The sequence below is a fragment of the Elephas maximus genome, chromosome 7 (genome assembly GCF_024166365.1).
Source record: "Elephas maximus indicus isolate mEleMax1 chromosome 7, mEleMax1 primary haplotype, whole genome shotgun sequence".
Lineage (NCBI taxonomy): Eukaryota > Metazoa > Chordata > Mammalia > Proboscidea > Elephantidae > Elephas > Elephas maximus.
Window position 1 is genome coordinate 27947517 of NC_064825.1, and position 21005 is coordinate 27968521.

A 21005-nucleotide genomic window follows, 5' to 3' on the forward strand; every position below is an offset into this window, starting at 1 on the left:
TTTCCTCATTCTGTTTCTTTCTTGCTTCTTGTATGAGTCAAGCTCTCAACAAACCACTGAGAGAGTGTCTGCCAAGTCCAGGGCATGTGCTCCCTGGAATGCACCCTCAATTCCTGTAGGCATCTCCTGACCATCCTGAACCAAGGGTGCTGATGGGCTTCTTGTCCAGAGGATGAAACTCCATAGGCCGTGTGCTGTTGATGAAAACAGGGCTGCACAGCCTAGCAGTCTGGCTGGTCTCACCCTTCGAGCAAATCTGCTCCCACCATTTCATGGCTTTGTTGTGCCAGCTGGTGAGCCTCAGATCCAGGCTAGAAAGCATCTGGCTGGACAGGGTGCTGGTCATTAATAACAGGTGGGACTTGGCTTTGCAGCCCCTTGGCATGGCTGCCCTTAGAAGCTTCCTGAAAGCAGTCCAGTGGGTTCCTCCACAGGGCCAAGAGGATTCTCTTGTATTCCCTGCGGAAGTTCTGGTTCAGGAGCCCATAGATGATGGCATTAAGGCAGCTGTTGAAATAAGCCAAGAAGTAGCTGGTCACAAAGAGCCCCTCTGGGACCTGGGGAGCCATTTCCTCTGGGTTGATGGCGACAGTGAGGCCGATGCAGTTCAGCGGGGCCCAGCAGATGGCAAAGATCACAAACACCGCGAACATAGTGAAAAAGCTCCGGACGTCGCTGGGCTTCAGGCGCAGCTTGCTCTCCGACTTGGCCTTCCTGTGGGCCTGGAGCACCAGCATCCAGGTGCGCAGGTAACAGAAGGACACCACAGTGATGGGGAGGAGGAAGTGGACAACTACCATAGCCACCGTGTACTGGGCATTCACCGTCTGGATGAAGGTGCAGGAGTAGACGCGTGGGTCATATTCCAGGGACCCCACAAAGAAGTTGGGCACCAAGGCCACGATGGTGAGGAACCAGACCAGGCAGATATAGAGGGGTGTGTGCCAGGGCTGGCATATCCGGTGGTAGGACTTGCTGTGGCAGATGTAGCAATAGCGGTTAATGGCGATGGCAGTGATGTTGAAGACAGAGCCGACGACGCTCAGGCCCATCACGAAGGCACTGGCCTTGCAGTGCACCTCCCCCAGGGCCCAGCCATCATGGAAGATGGCTACGAGGATTAGTGGGTAGGGATACAAGGCAACCACCAGGTCAGCCAAAGCCAGACTCACCAGGAACAAATTACCTGGGGCAGGAAACAAGAAGCAACAGTCAGCATGAGTCCAAACTCCCTGAAGGACCGAATTGCTGGGCTGAGGGCTGTAGGGACCATGGTCTCGGGGAACATCTAGCTCCATTGGCATAACATAGTTTATAAAGAATATGTTCTACATTCTAGTTTGGTGAGTAGCATCTGGGGTCTTGAAAGCTTGTGAGTGGCCATCTAGGATACTCCACTGGCGTCACCTTTTTGGGAGCAAGGAATAATGAAGAAAGCTAAACATACAAGGGAAAGATTAGTCCAAAGGACTAATGGGCCACATCTACTACGGCCTGCACAAAACTGAGTCCAGTAAAGCTAGATGGTGGCCAGCTACCACCACTGACTGCTTTGACAGGGATCACAATAGACGGTCCTGGACAGAGCTAGAGAAAAACACAGAACAAAATTCTAACTCAAAAAGAAAGAGCAGACTTGCTGGCCTGACGGAGGCTTGGAGAAACACTGAGAGTATGGTCCCCAGACACACTTCAGCTCAGTAATGAGGTCACTCCTGAGGTTCACCCTTCAGCCAAAGATTGAACAGGTCCAGGGAACAAAACAGGACTAAGGGGGCACACCAGCCCTGGGGCAGGGACTGGAAGGCAGGAGGGAACAGGAAAGCTGATAATAGGGAACCCAGGGTTGAGAAGGGAGAGTGTTGACATGTCATGGGGTTGTTAACCAGTGTCATAGAACAATGCGTGTACTAACTGAAGAAAAACTAGTTTGTTCTGTAAACCTTCATCTAAAGTACAGTTAAAAAAAAAAAAGTCAGCATGAAACCCCAAGATTTCTGTTCGATAGAACATCCCATCCTTCACTGAGTTACTTTTTGCTCTGGGAGTGGAAACTGTTAAGAGACACAGAGTTCAGGGTTCAAACTGCTTTTCTGCTACTTATTAGCTGTACAACTGAGGCAAGTTACTTAGGCTCTCATTTACTCACTTTTCTCATTTGTAAAATAAGAATACTGTTACCTACCTTGTAGTATAGCTCTGGAGTCCATGCGGGTGCAGATGGTTAACGCGCTCAGCTGCTAACCAAAAGACTGGAGGTTTGAGTCCACTCAGAGATGCTTCAGAGAAAAGGCCTGGAGATCTACTTCCAGAAAGTCATTATTGAAAACCCTATTGAGCACAGTTCTACTGTGACACACGTGGGGTCGCCACAATTGTGGGTCAACTCGATAGCAATTTTTTCTTTCAGTATAGCTGTGAAAATTCAATAATGATGTAAAGTGTTGGAGATATCACAGATGCCCATATATGATAATTATTTCCATGATAGCCACAGACACTCAGAGCATCATTTAAGCTCCAGCAAGGAGTCCAGGAATGTGGATTTACCACCCACCCCCACCCCAGACTCCTCGCACATCTATCTGACAGTTGCCTTTTGCATTTTCTTCCCAGTGGTCAGCAAGCTACTTTCTAATTGTCTTTAAGTCATTTTTCTACATGTGAACTGCCTTTTCAGCTAGAGTAGAAAGATTTTAAGAGGGGGAACCATGCGTTTCCAGTATCCTCCTGGAGTGCCTTATCTGGGGCCTACGCTCCTAGCCATGTCGTCATGTTGACAGACACCTGGCGTAGCCCTGGCTGCTCACAGCAGAGTCCCAGCTCTGTGGAGGGGGTAGGGGCTATTGCATTCTCTATCTCAGCCTCTAGGGGGCCTCCCTGCTTTGTGTCCACATTTTCAGGCTTCCCGAATTGTCTTTCCTTTGAATGGAACATTCTCCTGCATGGAGCTCAGTCAAGCAGGGAAAGCCTCAGGAAACCACAACAGCCATTGGTTAATATGCTTCAGGTGTGTTCTGGGCCAGAGTCTTAGGAAGAAGTCAGAGCTTCATCAAAAACACAGCCTCTGCTCCTCAAGGCTTTGCATTCTAAAACCAACACTGACACATGAATAAAGCACTAAGAAATCGAAAGTTTCGGCAAAATGGAGCTCAGGCCATGAGCAGCTCCGTCTCCAGTGTCTTGTGTTTCATTTACCAAGTGCCGTACTTTTTAAGCATCTACTGTATGCTTAAAAGATAATGATTGTACTGAAAATGCACTTAACTTAGATGTAAGAAGACCTGAGTTCAAGTCCCAGCTTTGCCAATTCTAGCTCTATGACCTGAATCTCTCTTCTGTAAATGAGGGGAGAACAGATTACCTGCTGAGGCTGCTGTGAGGACGAAACAAGAGCTCCAAGGGCTAAACAGCCAGTTGGTGTGTGACTATGTGCCGGCCGCAGAGTGGAAACTTAACACAGGTAGAATTTGACTGAATGTTTATGATTTTGATACTGCTCAATAATATCATTAAATATTTAAGAAGTGGGGATAACAAAGAGATGCAAAGAAGATTTTTAAGTATTCAAAAATATAAGTATTTCCATGTATTAGGCTTCAAGCCCAGCAGTAGGGATCTAAGATGAGCCTTTACCCTCAGAGAGCAGTTCATCAAGGGGGATGATAAGTCAATAGCTACAGCTAGTACCGAGTGCGGTAGGAACTGCTTGGTCCCTTCCTATTCTAATATTTTATGAATAGGAGCTCTGGTGGTGCAATGGTTAAGTGCTCGCTGCTAACTGAAAGATTGGCAGTTTAATCCCACCCAGCCTTTCTGCAGAAGAAAAGACCTGGCGATCTGCTCCCATAAAGATTAACAGCTTAGAAAATCCTATGGGACAGTTCTACTCTGTCACATGGGGCTGCTATGAGTTGAAATCGACTCAGTGGCATCTAAAAACAACAAAACCGTAACTTCACAGACTGGAAACCTCTCTTTCTGGTTGGTACTGCCAGGCAAGAAACGCACATCGGAGGACCTAGTTGGCGTCTGGAGGGATCTCAGGCTCTGCTCATTTAATTCTCAGCCCTGTTCATTGTCTCCATTGGAGAATTTCAATTGCTGATGCCCCTACACAGACCTCATTGGTCCCAAGAGAGCAAGGGAATCCCTCACGTAAATTTCTTGGGTTCAGTTGAATCACGAGCCCTGATTCTTTGTAAAACTTTTGAAACTTGGAGGTGGTGCTGGGAGTCGGAGAAAAAAAGAGTTGCTGTTGAGTTGACTCTGAGTCATGGCAGCTCCATGTGTGTCACAGTAAAACTGTGCTCCATAGGGTTTTCCATGGCTGATCTTTTGGAAAAGTAGATTGCCAGGCCTTTCTTCCGAAGCGCCTTCAACCTCCAACCTTTTGGTTAACAGCTGAGAGCATTAACTGTTTGTGCCACCCAGGGACTCCAGACGTGGAGTAATCTCAGTTCTGCCACTTTCTAGCTGTAAGGACTTGGGCAAGTTATGGAAATTCTTTCTCCGTGACTATTCCTTCATCTGTTCCCTCCTTTTCTTTTGGAGCTCTCCTTCACCACAGTCCACATGGCTGTTTCTGTGAAGAAAATCACTTCTTTCCAATACAGGAATATTGGCCTCTGCAGGGCCCACTGAACTCCTGGCTGGGCAGCAAACAAGCTTTTCGCGCTTGCAAACACGTGCCGAGAAAGCCAACCACTGCTGGGAGCCAGTGCCAGCCAGCGCAGCCAGCTGTTCCCCAGAAAGCCGAGTCAAGCTCTGCCGTGTCAACGTGGCTCAACCCCTAATAATGCCCGGAGGCTGGCAAACAGCTGGTAAATAGTGGATACAACACATTCAACACCACGTGGAAAGTGATTCAATTACTCTTCCCTATTACTCCAGCTGTTCCTAAAAGACTGTAATCAACCAGTTCAGCTTTAGATTCATCTGTCCAGATGTCCTACCGTCCCTCAGTTTTCTTGACATGATTCCAAATGAGGTGAAAAAAATTCTTGTTTTGACAAAAAAAAAAAATTTTTTTTTTTTTATTACTCCAGCTGTTCCTAAAAGACTGTAATCAACCAGTTCAGCTTTAGATTCATCTGTCCAGATGTCCTACCGTCCCTCAGTTTTCTTGACATGATTCCAAATGAGGTGAAAAAAATTCTTGTTTTGTCTCCCATCTGTAGGAAGCTAGGTCCTATCTGGGTGATACTCAAGGGGAAGAAGGTCCAGTTCTCTACCCATTTCTTCCCCAGACAGGTGAGCAGTCAATCAGGACACATACAGCACCACTGCTTGCCCTCTGCACCAGCTTTAATGAATATTTAGGTTGAGAGTTCTGGTGTGACTTATTTCCATCTGCCGCATCAGACAGGGTGAGTTAGCAGAGAGAGGCTTTGACAAGGTCTTGTTCACTAATATGGAACTCCCTTCCAGTATTCACACACAAGGCACATGCCTTCACACATCCGTCAACCACAATGCCCCTGCCCCCCTCTCCTCCTTTCTCCTTTCTGGGAAATACATTTCTTAATGAGATCTTGCCAGGGTTGAGCTACCTAAGCTTCATCAGTTAGGAGAATTCTGAAAACTAAAAAAACCCACTGCTGTTCAGTTGATTCCGATTCATAGTGACCCTATAGGACAGAATACAAATGCCCCATAGGGTTCTCAAGACACAGCTGGTGGATTCGAACTGCCAACCTTTTGGTTAACAGCCGAGTTCTTAACCACTCCACCACCAGGGCTCCCTGGAAGGTAAAGCTACCTCCATGTCTGGCTGCTTTGCCTGTGCCTACCCTCTACACCCAAAAGAAGAGTTGGTTGGATTTAAATTGTCCCTGGTCAGTGAGCTATAAGATGCTGTAGAAACATATGTTCACTGAGTTATTTACTCAACAAATACTCCTGAGTACCCATTATGTGCCTGCTCTGACTATGGGACTTAGATGCTTAGGGAAATGTGGTAGGAGACTCCTTCTCTGCCCTCACAAGTTTTATAGGCTCATAGAAGAGACAATTAAACAAATAAAAACAATATTAATGACAGCTATGATAGTGAAGGAGCCCTGGAGGCACAGTGATTAAGAGCTTGGCTGCTAACCAAATGGTCAGCAGTTCAAATCCACCAGTTGCTCCTTGGAAACCCTATGGGGCAGGTCTCCTCTGTCCTATAGGGTTGCTATGAGTCAGAATTGTTTGAATGGCAACAGGTTTTTGTTTTCTTATGATAGTGGAAAGGAGCCCTAGTAATACAATGATCAAGCACTTGGCTGCTAACTAAAGGGCTGGTCATTCGAATCCACCCAGATGTTCCACAGGGGAAAGGCCTGGCTATCTGCTCTCCTAAAGAGATTACCAAAAATTAACATCATTGCCATCGAGTTGATTCTGACTTGTTACAGACTAGAAAAATCTATGGGGCAAGTAGTACTCTGTCACATAGGGTCACCATGAGTTGAAATCGACTTGACAGCACACAACATGATAGTGGAGGAGTCCCTGGGTGGTACAAATGCACTCAGGTGCTAACCAAAAGATTGGAAATTTGAGTCCATCCAGAGGCTCCCTCGGATGAAAGACCTGGCAGTCTGCTTCTGAAAAATCATTGAAACTGTGCTATGGAGCACAGTTTTACTCTGACATACATGGGATCGTTATGAATCACAATCAACTCAATGACAACTGGTTATGATAGTGGAAGCCAACATACAGTTTGTCATTTCTAGTAAGGTTAAAATTTGTATGCTTCTAGGTCATCGTCTTTCCATCCTTCTACCCACTGAAATGTGTAATGCAATTATCATGCTCTGGGTGTGTGCCAGGGAAGGGCCAGTGATGAATGGGATGTCCCCTGCCCTTCAGAAGCCAACAGTCCTATGGAGAAAGCAGACTCAGTTCAGTGTGGTGACAGCTGGGAGGGAGGCCATAACCAGGTGTAGTGGGAACAGTCGGGAAGATCCAAGTCGGCCTGGGACTGGGTGCCCAGCAGTGGAAGGGGCTGAGGCTAGTCAGGCAGGTACAGCTGAGCAAAATCGCCAAGGCTGTTGTAACACTACTGCCTCAGTCTCAGAATGACTGTTGGCCTCAAACGCAATCTTGCACGGGAAAGTACGTAAGAAATAACTACATATGAGATATTCTTACTAGCTATGTTCTGAGGCTACACATTTGAAATAACTGAAAACATTACTTACTAAAAACTCAATATTCCTGCAAATACCCAGAAAACAAACCAACTGCTGTTGAGTCGATTCCCACTCATAGTAGCCCTATAGGACAGGGTAGAACTGCCCCATAGGGTTACCAAGGAGCGCCTGGTGGATTCAAACTGCCGACCTTTTGGTTAGCAGCCATAGCTCTTAACCACTATGCCACTAGGGTTTACTAAAACAACACATGTCTATATTGATGTAAGCTCCCAATTAGTTCCCAAATTTCTTGAGGGAAGAGACTGTTTTCTCCCAAAATCACACTAGTTATGAAAATCCTAGGGGCACAGATGAATCATATAAGAGCTGAGCTGAAACTTAACTTTGCTCTAATCAAATAAGAAAAAGGTTTGCTAAGCAAACAAAAATCGGACTAGGGGTGTTTCAACCACTTAAAAGGTAAAACATACATATATAAGGACATAAGAAATATCCATTTACAAATCTTTCTTCCATAGCTATTGAAAGAGAGCTTTTGGAAATTATTGGTAGTATTTTTTAGTATTTCATTACTTTAAGTACACTTAATATCAACAGCAATGGGGTAGCACCTTACAGTTTACAGTGTGTTTACATAAATTGGCTCCATTGTTCCGGACAAGAATCTTTTAAGATTTCCATCTTGTGGCTAAAGAAACTGAGACTTGGAGAGCTTATTTGAATTACTCATAGCCATCACGGTGAAGGAGGCAGGAAGAATATGCAGAGAAATGGGAGGAAACCAGGAAAAGGAAGTGTCAAGGTCAAGTGTGCAGAGCGTTCCCCCCCATTGGAGTCAGATGCCACAAAAGAGAGAAAGAAATGTACCCACTTAATTTGGCAATTAGGAGGTCATTAGTGAGGTGGTTGTTGGTTGCTCCTGAGTCAGCTCCGACTATCAGCAAGGACAAATTCCAAGGAAAAAAAATGGAGTGGTACTTGGAAAGTACTTTGAGGTGAAGTTTTGTAGTTTTTATTTTATTTTATTACGAGAGAGACTTGTATTTGGCACATAATTGTTGTTGGTGGGTGGAGAAACCACCCGCCAGAGTAGAACTGCTGCACAGGGTTTGCGTGGCTGTGATCTTTACAGGAGCAGATTGCCAGGAATTTTCTCCTGCGAAGGGTTTGAACCGCCAACCTTTCAGTTAGCAGCTGAGTGCTTAATTATGCCACCAGGACTCTTTAGAGGGGACTTAGCTAAATATATTACCTTTGCACTGGGCACCAAAAGCAAAAGCAGAGAAAAAAAAGTTAAATTTGACAGAAAAGGTAATTCTGAAGCATCTTCTTCCACTGCCCTTACCATCTTCCACTGCCCTTACCATCTGAGTGTGTGGGTGGGTTTAAATCTCCAGCCTTTTGATTAGCATCCAAGCGCTTAACGATTGTGCCACCAGGGCTCCTTGGCACATAATAGGCACTTAGTAAATGTGGTCTGTTGTTTATAATGGTTGTTTTAATATTATTTTTAGTTTCATAGAAAGATCAAGAAGGAAGCTGATAATGTTGGAATGGGATTCCTGTGAGATAAGATGTAGGAAGCAGCCGTGAGGTGGGGACAACAAAGAAGGTAGGGTGTTGCCTCCAGATTGTAAACTCCCGGAGGACTGGGACTTTACTTCCCAACTCCCTAATGTTTGCTCCTCCAGCAGCAAGTATTGTACGTTGTAAGGCCCGCGTTCTGTATTTTCTGAGTTTTGTGCTGTATCTCATCTGAATACAGAATCCAACTTTCTGAAAAGAAAGACAGTCAAACATGAAAATCTTTATACCCTTGAGCTACTGAAAGCTACACAGAAGGAATTAAAGAGGATTATGGGCTTTCCTGAATATTCAGCTAAAGACATAATTATGGGATTTAAAGTTACTCATTTTTGCTCAGTGAAGAGATAACAAGGTATTTGAGGCCAAAATGCGAAGTTGGAAAGCTTGGGCAACATTAGGGAGGGGGTCCAAGGTAGCCCAGCTTGGTCTTTAGCTGATAACAAGCACCCAAACCTCACAGCACTCAGCAGGTCAGAAGACACCTGTCACCAAGTGACATCTCAGTGAGTGACCAGTGGTAGGATAAAACTTGGATGAAGTGGGGTCCACCTTATCCCAGAAAATCCTGGAGGGGCAAGCACTGATAACCTGTTAATTTCCCTCCGTACCTTCCAAGGGAAACCCTGGTGGCGCAGTGGTTAAGTGCTACAGCTGCTAACCAAAAGGTTGGCAGTTTGAATTCACCAGGCATTCCTTGGAAACTCTATGGGGCAGTTCTGCCCTGTCCTATAGGGTTGCTATGAGTCGGAATCAACTCGACGGCAACTTTTTTTTTTTTTCAGACCTTCAAAGAGGCTTTGTCCAGGCCATGGTATATATTCATTCATCAGTCACTCAGTCAACATGTGGAGGAGAGGAAGGGGGCAAGAACAAGAGGCCACATGGGCTCTGCCCTAATCTGACTGAGAATGCAAAACACATGAACACGCAGAATATTCCCGTTATGAACCCACAAGGCAACTAACGCTTCCGAACAAGAGATGGTGCAGACTCTTAGCACTTCTGGGTGCCTGAAGGAGGGGGGTCTTCACTGGTATGGTCAGGGAAGAACCTAGATAGGGTGTTCAGCAATCAAATCCTCCGTGTTTTCCTGGACAATTCCAATGTCAAGTATTTCATATCATTCCTCCTTACAAATCATCAAAACACACTGTTGTTGTTGTTGGATGCCATCGAGTTGGTTCTGACCAGTAGTGACCCTATGTACAACAGAACGAAACACTGCCTGTCCCGCGCCATCCTCACAATCTTTGTTATGCTTGAGCCCATTGTGTCAATCCATCTTATTGAGGGCCTTCCTGTTTCCGATGACTCTCTACCAAAACACCCTAGAAATCACAATAACACTCACAAACAACACCTTCCAGACGGTCAACTCTACCCCAGCAGAAGTACAAAAATCCACTGTCAGAAATATAGATTCTGATTTTTGCCTGGGGAATTAGGGTCATTATATCTACGATGATTCCCTGGGTGGTGCAAATGGTTAATGGGCTTGGCTGTTAATGGAAAGATTGGTGGTTCAAGTCTAGCCTTAGGAGTTTGGAAGAAAGGCCTGGAGAGCTATTTCCAAAAAAATTAGCCATTGAAAACTCTATGGAGTGGTTCTACTCTGACTCACGTGGGGTCACCATGAGTTGGGACGACTCAACAGCAACTTTTAAAAAAAAAATAATTTATTTTATTGTTATTGTTGAGAATATACATAGCAGAACCAATTCAACAGTTTCTACACATAAAATTCAGTGGCATTCATTATATTCTTTGAGTTGTGCAACCATTTTCACCTGCCTTTTCTGAGTCGTTCCTCCCCCATTAACATGAAATCATTGCTCCCTAAGTTTCTTACCTAATCCTTAGAGTTGCTGTTGTCAATTTGATCCCGCACAGACAGATCTTAAAAAGCACAATGCTCAAGGCAGGCATTCCTTACTAGTTAAGCTAAGCTATTGTTAGGTTTTAAGAAGACTTCAGGGAATATTTTTTGTTTAAGGTTTAAAGATAATCTCAGGGCAATAGTTTCAGGGGTTCATGTAATCTTCATGGCTCCAGGAAACCCGGAGTTCATGAAAGTTTGAAATTTTGTCCTGCATTTCCTTCCTTTTAACTAGGATTCTTCTACAGAATCTTTGATCAAAATGTTCAGTAATGGTAGCCAGACACCATCCAGTTCTTACGGTCTCATAGCACAGGAGACAGTTGTTCATGGAGGCCATTAGCCACACATCCCATTTCCTCCTCCTATTCCGAACTCTTCTTCATCCTCTCTTGCTCCAGGTGAATAGAGACCAATGGTTGTGCCTTGGATGGCCACTTGCAAGCTTTTAAGACCCCTAGGCACTACACAGTGAATTAGGAGGTAGAACAGAAGCACTAAACTTATTATTAGGCCAATTAACTGGGACGTCCCATGAAACCATGGCCCTAAACCACCAAACCAAGGAACCAAATCCCATGAGGTGTTTGGTCGTACAGAAGCAGCCTCAGCAGCTACCTTTTTTTTTTTTTGACATTGTTGTAAATATATCTATTACGCAACTTTTGCTGACAACTTTTTATAGGTGTACAACTTATTGACAGCAATCACATTAAACAACCCTGGTTTTGGTGTCTATAAAAAAAAAAATTTTTTTTTTTTATAGAGCAGGACAATTGATGCCATTGTGCCTTCAGTGGAGACTAACTCAGTGCTACAGTGAGGAAGCGTTTCTCTCAGCATTCTTCTGTGTGCATGACTGCCTGGATAGTGCCCGGAATGGCAGGAGGCTCACATTTTATAGTCAGCTGACAGGCAACCACAAGCGAGACCAGCAAGGGGGCAAACTCCCTGAAAGGAGTCCCGGGGGCACAATTTTAGGAGTGTAGCTGGAACCTGCTGAGCAATGCTACTCACACAGGAGCAATCAGAGAGCAGGCACACCAGTCAGGAAAAGAGTGACCTGTACTTTGGACTTTTAGTGTTCCAAGCAATTCAATTTCATGTAGACCATACTGACACATGAGCAGCACTGAGTACTGTAACCGAGGTCTACCCCACCTCCTGAAGCAAAATTAATTGCTTCTGTCCCATGCTTTCCTAGTATCTTGTCCATTTTCAATTTGTATTGAAAAATTGTACTGAATACAAGCTTGTATTCAGTTCCTACTATGTGCCTGGCTTCTGTGGATGGAAATGGAATAAAAGTCTCTGCTCTCAACAGTTCACAGCCCAGTGGGGTCTGTTGCTGTCAAGTTGATTCTAACTCATAACGACCCTACAGCACTGCCCCATAAGGTTTTCAAGACTGTAAATCTTTATGGAAGCAGACTGACAGACTTTCTCCTGTGGAGTGGCTGGTGGGTTCCAACTGCCAACCTTTCAGTTAGCTGCTAAGCACTTAACCACTGCACCACCAGGGTTTGCTCGGTGGGGAGAGAGGCAAATACAGTGAAGAAAGTGTTGTATTGGGGAAGATACAAGGTATCATGGAAGGCTGAGGAGGGATACACTAACTAAGCCCAGTCATAGATTAATAATAAACATTAACCACTCTCTAAAGGAGTTGGGAGGAGCCCTGGTGGTACAATGGTTAAGCTCTAGGCTGGTAACCAAAAGGTTGGCAGTTCAAACCCGCCCAGTGGCTCTGTGGGAAAAAAGATCTGGCAATCTGTTTTCATAAAGATTACAGCCTAGGAAACCATATGAGGTAGTTCTACCCTGTCACATGGAGTTGCTATGAGTCAAAACCGACTTGATGGCAGCCAACTACAACAACAGGCGAGTTGGAAAGGGTTTTGAAGGAAGATCAGATAGTCACCAGGCAGAAAAGAGGCAGGGGACAGTGCATCCAAGAGTATGGAATGTTTGAGAAGTGGCAGCAGCTCACTCTGGCATGAGTGAGAGGACACAGAGAAAGGAGACGTGGCTGGTGGACTAGGCTGGCCGTGGAGGGTTATGCAAACTGTACTCAGGAGCTGGATGTTCTGTAGATGAGGGGCAGTCAGTGAAGGCGGGGGTGACTCTATGGCATGGCAATAGGCACTGGAGGAGGGAGTGGAGACAGCAGTCCAGGAGACTATGGACCTCATTAGTTCAAGAGATGGTGAGGGTCTAAATTAGGGCAGTAAGGGTAGGGAGGGCAGGAAAGGGCAACATTGAGAAATACTGTAAGGCAAAACCATTAGGATGTGGGGAATGAAGGAGAAGGAGGAGCCAAGAAAGGCTCCCAGGGTTCAGGTCTGGGAGACAAAGAGGAGAAGGAGATGCAAAAACTAGGACCATATAAAGCAAGGGAATGAAAGTTTGCAAGGAGGGAGTGAATCTCAGCGTCACACACAGGAGAGAGGGGAGTTTCAGAGGAGGCCTGAGAAATAAACTCCTGGTGGATTCTACAACCAAGAGCTTAATGGCTAAAGCCAGATCCCAGAGGACTAAGGGGGGAATCTGAAGCAATGAGGTAGGGTCGATGAATATAAATTATTTTACTAAGATGTCTGGCTGAGAAGGGAAGGGGAAAGGTGGCATTAAAGCTAGAGGGAGACATAATGTCAAGGAAAGATTCTATCTTCTTTTAAAGATAGGAGACCCTTGGGTGTGAGTATATGGGGTGGTGTGTGTGTGTAAACTGAGTAAAAAATGGAGATTGAAAATAGAGAAGAGAGAGAAGGAACCTAACGAAGGAAGTTTGCAGAAGATCAGGGAGAAGAAGAGATTAAGAAAAAAAAAAACACAAGGGTTGGCATTGACCACATCTAAACCAAAGGTCAAAGTGGCAGTGGCTGGCATGGAGGAAGTCCCCAAATGCCATCAGGAGAGTCCAAAGTGTGGCTAGTCTGAAGAAACACCAGTCTGACAAGTGAAACGCTAACTTGGTGCCGTGTTCTGTGCAAAGCTCTAGAAATATAAAAACAACAACAACAAACAAAACAAAACTGGTTGCAGTCAAGTCAATTCTGACTGATGGTGACCCATGTGTTGTAGAATAGAACCTTTCCACAGGGCTTTTAGGGCTGCAACCTTTTGGAAGCAGATTGACAGACCTTTCTTCCAAGGCACCCCTGGCTGGGTTCGAACCACTAACCTTTCGGTGAGTAGTTGAGCACGTAATCATTTGCTCCACTAAAGGACTTGTCTGAGAATACAGCGAAGAGTAAAGCAAACCTGGCCTTACCTTCTAAGGTGGGTGGGTCCTGAACCTACCTCTTGTCTTCCCTCCCTTCTTCTCTGTCTGCCTTCCTCTACTGGCATCTCTGAAAAAGTCTACCCACCACATGCAGCAGCAGGAGCTGCAAACAGGGTAGTCCTGAGGCAAAGGACAATTAATCTAACCATTTATCCTGCCATTAGGAACATCCCTGTTACAGATGACAAGAGGATAGACAGGGTTTGCCCACAGGTACTGGGTCTGTAATAGTCAAGTAAAATATACTGACATACTCCGAGAAAGATGCTGCGTCCTTAAAATGGGGCTGTGCCTTGGTTATTGGAAATATGTGTATTCTCATTGTCACGATCCTATCTTCCCAACACTGATGAATTAAGGTGCCAGACTTAATTATAGAAACCTCTGAGATAAGTGTTTCTTAAAGTAAATCTAAACTCTTTAGTAAAAGAAGGCCTGATGATAGGATGGATGCTAACTATTCAAGGTGCTATAGGTTTTGAAATCTTGTTCAGCCAAGTCATTTAGTTAAAGTCAATATCACAATTTTTCAAGACTGTCACCCATAAAACTGACAGTCAAATAAAAACTGGCTAAATTGCATGACTGGAGCAGCCACAGATGTGTCAGGAGCGAATGTCACTTAGACACAGTGTTAATTTTTTTTTTTTCCCCCGGGGCTGGGCTATAGCAGACACAACATGAGGCAGGAAGGGTAAAACAGAGGATGTGCCGGCCATTTAACATGCTCATTGCCCATCGCACCACACTCTCAAATCACTACGGTTTCAGCGGTCCCTGCAGGGATAGCGGAAAAGGCCATCCCTCGGCAGGATGGAAGAGAGGAGAGGACGCTTATCTCCCTCAGGCAGAAGGAAACAGCAGCCACTCCTCTTAGTCACCTCTCCTAAGGTCACCACCAGGTGCTGTCAAGCCAGCTATGACTCATGGCAGCCCTGTATGTGTCAGAGTCAAACTGTGCTCCAAAGGGTTTTCAATGGCTGATTTTTCTGAAGTAGATCACGAGGCCTTTCTTCCAAGGCACATCTGGGTGGACTTGAACCTCTAACCTTTTCGTTAGTAACCAACAACAAACCTCTTGTGCCACCCAGGGTGAGAGACAAGGAGAGAAATGGTCAATGACAGAACCTGGACAGTCCACCCCCACTCCCCACAGGGGAGAGAGCCTTGGGCTGCCTCATCCTGCCTCCCTGTGCAGGAAAACAATGTTTGCATCTGCTGCAAACCGACAGTATGATCAAAAATATTAAACATAGTTTTCTAATCATAACCTAAGAATCCTCGGTGCACAGTGGTTAAGCATTCAGCTGTGAACTGAAGGGTCAGCGGTTAGAGCCTACCAGCTGCTCCGAGGGAGAAAGATGTGGCAGTTTGCTACTGTAAACTTGGAAGCCCCATGGGGCAGTTTTACTCTGCCCTACAGGGTCACTACGGGTCAGAATCAATGGCAACAGGCTTTGGAATCATCAGCTACTCTTTACTAATACTAAGCTTTTACTCACAGGACATAATAATACCTTGAAAATGCTATCCCAGGTAACACTGACCGCCAGTATTGAAATGATTGAGTTAGAAAGCTTATTTCTTCTTAATAATGTTAAGTTCCCCCATATTATGGAGAGAAGCTTACATTTTTATTTTTTTTGTTTGTGTTTTAGATCCTTGAGTCACAGGGCCACAAAAATACATATGTACGTTTAACCATTCAATAAAATTGGCTATTTTGAATGATCTAACTCCTCAGAAAAACATTTTTAAGGTATGCAATTGGCTTTCTGCTGCTGTTTTTCCACTTTAATTAGCTCTAATATTTGAGATGCCGCCTAAGGAACGAACTGGAAAATTACAAATCAACAAGCAGTTCATTGAGCGTCTGCCCAAGGCTGAAATGGTCAGCACGCCCCAATGGCCTGTGGGGCTGGAGTTCTGAGACTGCCCTCCCTCTGGTTTCTTCCCTTGAAGAGCTGAGTATGGTGAATTGAGAATGGAGTGAAAGGGAAAAAAATATTTTTCAGGACTGCAACAGTTTTTAGCCAAATCATCCTTTTAATTTTCGGTTAAGCCCACCAATTCCCCGTCTTCAGGAAAGAGCACGTTCTCTCAAAGCAATGCACACAGAGCAAGCAGCGCCTGCCACGTCCGCCTGTGCAAGCTCTCCGTTGGAATCGGGTCTTCAGAACGACCTGGAGAGAAGTTTCCAACACAAAGCTCACCAGAATGCTTCCATTAATTCAGTCATTATTTCAGCCAATGTCTTCTAAGCACTGACTACGCAAAGCCACAGTGCTAGATAGGAGCAGAGGAAGACGTGTCAAAGGTCGTGAGATTTCTGTGATCAGATGGCGTACCGTCTGGAACTGCAGAAACTGAAACAGGGTGGGTAGCGATGGCGTCCAGCCCATGGGCTTCCAGAGCGCTGGGGTCCTGACAAGAAGAGAGCAGGGCGGGGCGGGGGGGAGCCCACAAACTTTGCCCAATTCGCGCTGAAACTGATGCGTCAAGTGCACCCTGGGCAGCTCCAAGAGGCAGGCGCCAGAACCACCGCACGTCGGCGGAGACAGCAACTCATCTTAACTCTTCATTTCATTTGGAATTATAGGTAAATGTTTAACTTTATAAGAAACTGACAAACAGTTCTGGAAAGTATCTTTACCATTTCGCATGTATGACAGCTCCAGTTGCTTCACCAAATTTTGATTTTAGTGATTCTTGTCGTTTTGATTTTAGTGATTTCTTGTGGGTGTAAAAACTGCTTAGAACAGTGTTTGGCATAAAACATTGAGTGCAGGACCAAACCTGGGGGCTGGGTTAGTGTGGAAAGAAACGGGAGTCCAGGGCTGAGAAGGGGCGAGGCGGTGGATAGCAAGCTCAGTGCCAAGACCACAGGGCAGGGAAGCGCCGGCCCCCAGCAGCCGGAGTGGCACTCACCTGCGTTCCGGAGCTTGCGGTTCCTGAGCACCGAGAGGATGACCAGCAGGTTGCCCATGAGGTCCACGGTGGTGGTGATGATGAGCACTGTGGACAGCGCGGGCGCCACCCAGGGAGGCCGGGGGGTCCCGGAGGGCCGCGTGCCATCTGCCTCCAGCCGGCCTGGGCGCGCCCCAAGTCGGCTTGCCGCGCTGCAGTTAGCGAAGGAGCTGTTCTCTGGCATAGCCGACCCTCCGGCGCCGCGCGCTGGCCGCCAAACCGCCCCTTTTCGCCGCCAGGCGCAGTGCCGAGCTGGGCGCTCCTTCCCAACCCAGCCGGCGCAGGCGCGGGAGGCGGCCGGTGAGGAGCGACTCAGAGAAGAGAATTAATCAAGGGCAGGGAGCAGAGAAAATGTAGCAACCGGAGGAAGGACTTGGGGCGCAGGCATTGCAGAATGAAGTGCGTCCTTCGGTGGCGTGCTCAGAAGCGGCTGGGACCCCGCTGCCACAGGCACAGCCACAGGGAGTCCGGCACGTTGGCGGCCCAGGTGAGGCTGCAGAGCTCATCTGGCAGCAGCCCCTGTGAGTGGGGTTCCGCCACAGTACCCCGATTTTCTCTACAGCTTCCCATATAGAAACTGTGCCCCGGAAAAGACGCCCGGGTCTGCAGACCTGAGAAGGTGCTGGTGAGGTGGACCTGCCGACGCATTGCCAGAAAGGTGCCATGGGGCTGTGCACCTCCGAAGAAAACGTAACCCCCGGGGCGTCGTGGTAACAGATTCCAGAGCAGAGCAGGGTAGAGGGCTACCGCAGCGCAGGATAAAGATGAAAGTGCACCATTTATTAAGCACTTGCTGTGTATGGTGGGAGGCATTGGTTGTGTCTCTGCCCTGTCCTCTTTATAAAGCCAAAACAATACTTTCAGAGATTTATGAGCCTCTATTAAAGTATGTCAATGCTTAATAGATGTATGGTCAATACCGATGGTTTTTGGAGGGACAAGAAGGGGAGACATGGATAAAGGAAAGAAGGAACTCAAATGCTCTGTATTCAAAATGTCTGAGCACTTAATCTGATAGTAATAATAATAACAGCTAACATCTTTTGAGGAATAGTTTTATGCCAGACACTGTTCTAAGCACTTTTCATGCCCACAAGAATCACTAAAATCTAAATGACTCACAATCCTAAATTTGGTGAGGATGGAAAGCAACTGGAGCTCTCACACATGCGAAATGGTACAGATACTTTCTAGAACTGTTTGTCAGCTTCTTATCAAGTTAAACATTTACCTATCCTATGACCAGCAATGCCAAATGAAAATGAAAACATATGTCCACAAAAGACTTGGACAAGCATGTCCAGAGCAGTGTTATTCATAGTAGCCCCAAACTGGAAACAACCCAGATGTCCGTCAACATGAAGGGATAAACAAATCGTGGTGTATCCATACAACAGAACACTATTCTGCAATAAAAACTACTGACATACACACAACATGGATTAATCTAACAAATATTATGTTGAGCAAAAGAAGCCAGACACGAAAGACTAGTTACTCTGCAATTCCATTTACACGAAGTGCAAAACAGCCGAAGCTAATCTATGTTGATAGAAACAATCTATGGTGACGGAAACATTGGCTGCCTATGGAGGTGAGGATTGACTAGAAAGAAACACAAATATAAAATTTGGGGATGTTATCTATATGCATGTAATTTATACACTCCTCCCTTCCCCTCCCCCCGCCAAAAAAAGAAGGATGCAGTGGAGAAGGAGGGACGGATGACCCAGGAAAAGGAGGGGATGACTGAAGGGACAAATTATTTGAGAGATAAGAGGGCTGGAATCCAGAGCCCAAGGAAGAATATTATTGTTAGGAAGAGAGAAACTTTCTACTCAACAGCAGGCAAGAAGTAGAAGCTGGGTACAAATTCAGAAGTGTTTCTAAATTGGTATAAGGAGATAAGGGAGTTTTGCTCTGCCTTCTACATACTCAAAGGAGCCCTGGTGGCTCAATGGTTAAATGTTTGGATGCTAACCAAAAGGTAGACAGTTTGAACCCACCAGTCTGTCCACAGGAGAAAGATGTGGCAGTCTGCTTCCATCAATATTATGACCTTGGAAACCCTATGGGGCAGTTCTACTGTGTCCTATAGGGTCCCTATGGGTTGAAATTGACTCGACAGCAATGGGTTTGACTTTTTTGGGTCTATATTCTCAGGGAGTTTGAGGCTACCTCATTAGCTAGGGTTCAAGGGTAAGGAGTGTGAGAGGTTTGAAGACAGGAGAAATTACGAAATGTCATTTCAGAAAGTGGGAAGGTTAATCAGGAAAGTGTAGCAGGTTTGTCAGGAGAGCGAAATGTCCCTGTGAGGCTTAAGATCATGGCTTTAAATGAAGCCAGTTGGCCTGGTCGAATGTTTGTTAGTCAGCAACTTGGAGCTGCTCAGGGCAGGCGTGGAGGAGGCAGAGTGAACTTCATACGGGATTGGGGTTTTCAAGCTGAGAGCAAATAACAGAAGATGATCATGCAAAGTCGTGATAATAAGGTGGATCCTGGAATCTAAGTTAAATGATGAGGAATGAGAAAACAAAAGGGCACTGACGTTCCCTGAGGAAGAGGTAGTATCAGAGATTGGAGAACTTATGAACTCAAATAATTGTGGTAAATGAATTAAAAAATAAAGTGTGGTATTGAGAGACTAAGTGTTTAGAACCGAGATTTCAGAAAGGTGCTGATTCTGTTGATGTAAAGGCTCTGGGGGTGATTATGGAAGTGGGTCACTGGAGGACAGTGAAGGAAAAGCTTACTGGAAGGAAATGAGAAGGTTGAGGAACTGAGAAACCAGGGTGAGATATAATGGTAGTGGGAGAACAAGAACACTGAGTCAGGAGGTCAGTGCCCAATGAATGAGGAGGAATGACCAGCAGGTTGGCAGGAGAGCAACAAGGAAGAGGAGAAGGAGACATAGCTAGATGGCATGTCAAGGTGTATGTTCAGGAAGATGGGGCAGCCAGGTTCTCCCTGCTCTTACGTGTACATATGTAGCAAAGATGTAGTGGCACTTCTCTGGCTCTCAATGTCTCTCAGAGCAATAGGCAAGCTGAATACAGTCTAAGTTGCCACAGTCCAGTCACACGTTCTAATAACACACGTTGAGTAAAACAAGCACGAAAAGAACAGTTGCCCATGAGTCGACTCCAGCTCATGGTGACACCTCATACGTCAGTGTAGACCTGCACTCCACAGGGTTTTCAATGGCTGATTTTTCAGAAGTAGATCATCAGGCCTTTCTTCCGAGGTGTCTGTGGGTGGACTTGAACCTCCAACCTTTCAGTTAGCAGCTGAGCACTTTACCACTTTGCACCACCCAGGGACTCCCCTAAACTATTTGAGCATGAGACACAATGGGAATTTACCTTGTGCTGCCTTGGGATGTGATCATCTCCCTTGTCTATATCCACAACAGCATATTCTAAGACCCTTGGGCACCAGGGATCTGAGTACTTGTCTGCCTAAGAAGTCGGTGTTGCGTCCTGGTACAGCTGACCAATGCCTTCAAAGGACAGGGGAAGAAGTAGTGTTGTCGTCGGGGTGTACCCCGGGACTCATACAATCTCAGCCAAAATAGAATCTCCCCTCCACTCCCCCTCCCCAATCAAAAAGACAAACTAAAGCAAACCTAGAGAAAAAAGTCCTGACGGTGAGAAGTTGGAATTATGACACCCAAGGTGATCAAGAGATTTAATAGAGAGGGTATTACATTCAAGGAGCTGGGAAGATGACCCAGGTTGAGAGGCTAGAAATTGGGCGGGAGATGCAGGCAGGAACCTGATCCTGGAAGGCCTTCAAGGTCGCTGTGAAGATTCTAGGATTGCTCCTAAGGATAATAGAATTTGTTGAGGGGTTTGTGAGCCATCTGTACCCTGCCCCAGGGCTTTTGCAGTTGTCCCTTCCAATGCAGAGAGCATGTCTACGGAAGAAGGCAATCCCCAATTTGGCATCCAATGTAGAAGTGCAGTGATTGCTTTCATTGCTCCAGGCTGAGGGCTTCTTAACTAAAAACGATTCTTTTCACAATATGCGAAACCAATAGTCACTGCCAACAGTGAAATGAAATTATCTGGGAGGAAAAATCAAACCCAGGAATAGAGAGAGACAAAGGGAAGAAACCCAGTACCCAGTGCCGGAAGAGGGATGA

The 21005-nt window shown here is 45.8% G+C and overlaps 1 protein-coding gene across 1 annotated transcript; it reads right to left on the bottom strand.

The window, feature by feature from the left end:
• Positions 1-311: 311 nt before the first annotated feature.
• Positions 312-17509, bottom strand: MTNR1B (melatonin receptor 1B). The gene is made up of 3 exons (XM_049889715.1): positions 17316-17509; positions 16823-17172; positions 312-1186 (listed from the first exon to the last, which is right to left on the bottom strand). The coding sequence occupies exons 1-3, from the start codon at positions 17507-17509 to the stop codon at positions 312-314; spliced, it is 1419 nt and encodes a 472-aa protein (XP_049745672.1).
• Positions 17510-21005: the final 3496 nt, after the last annotated feature.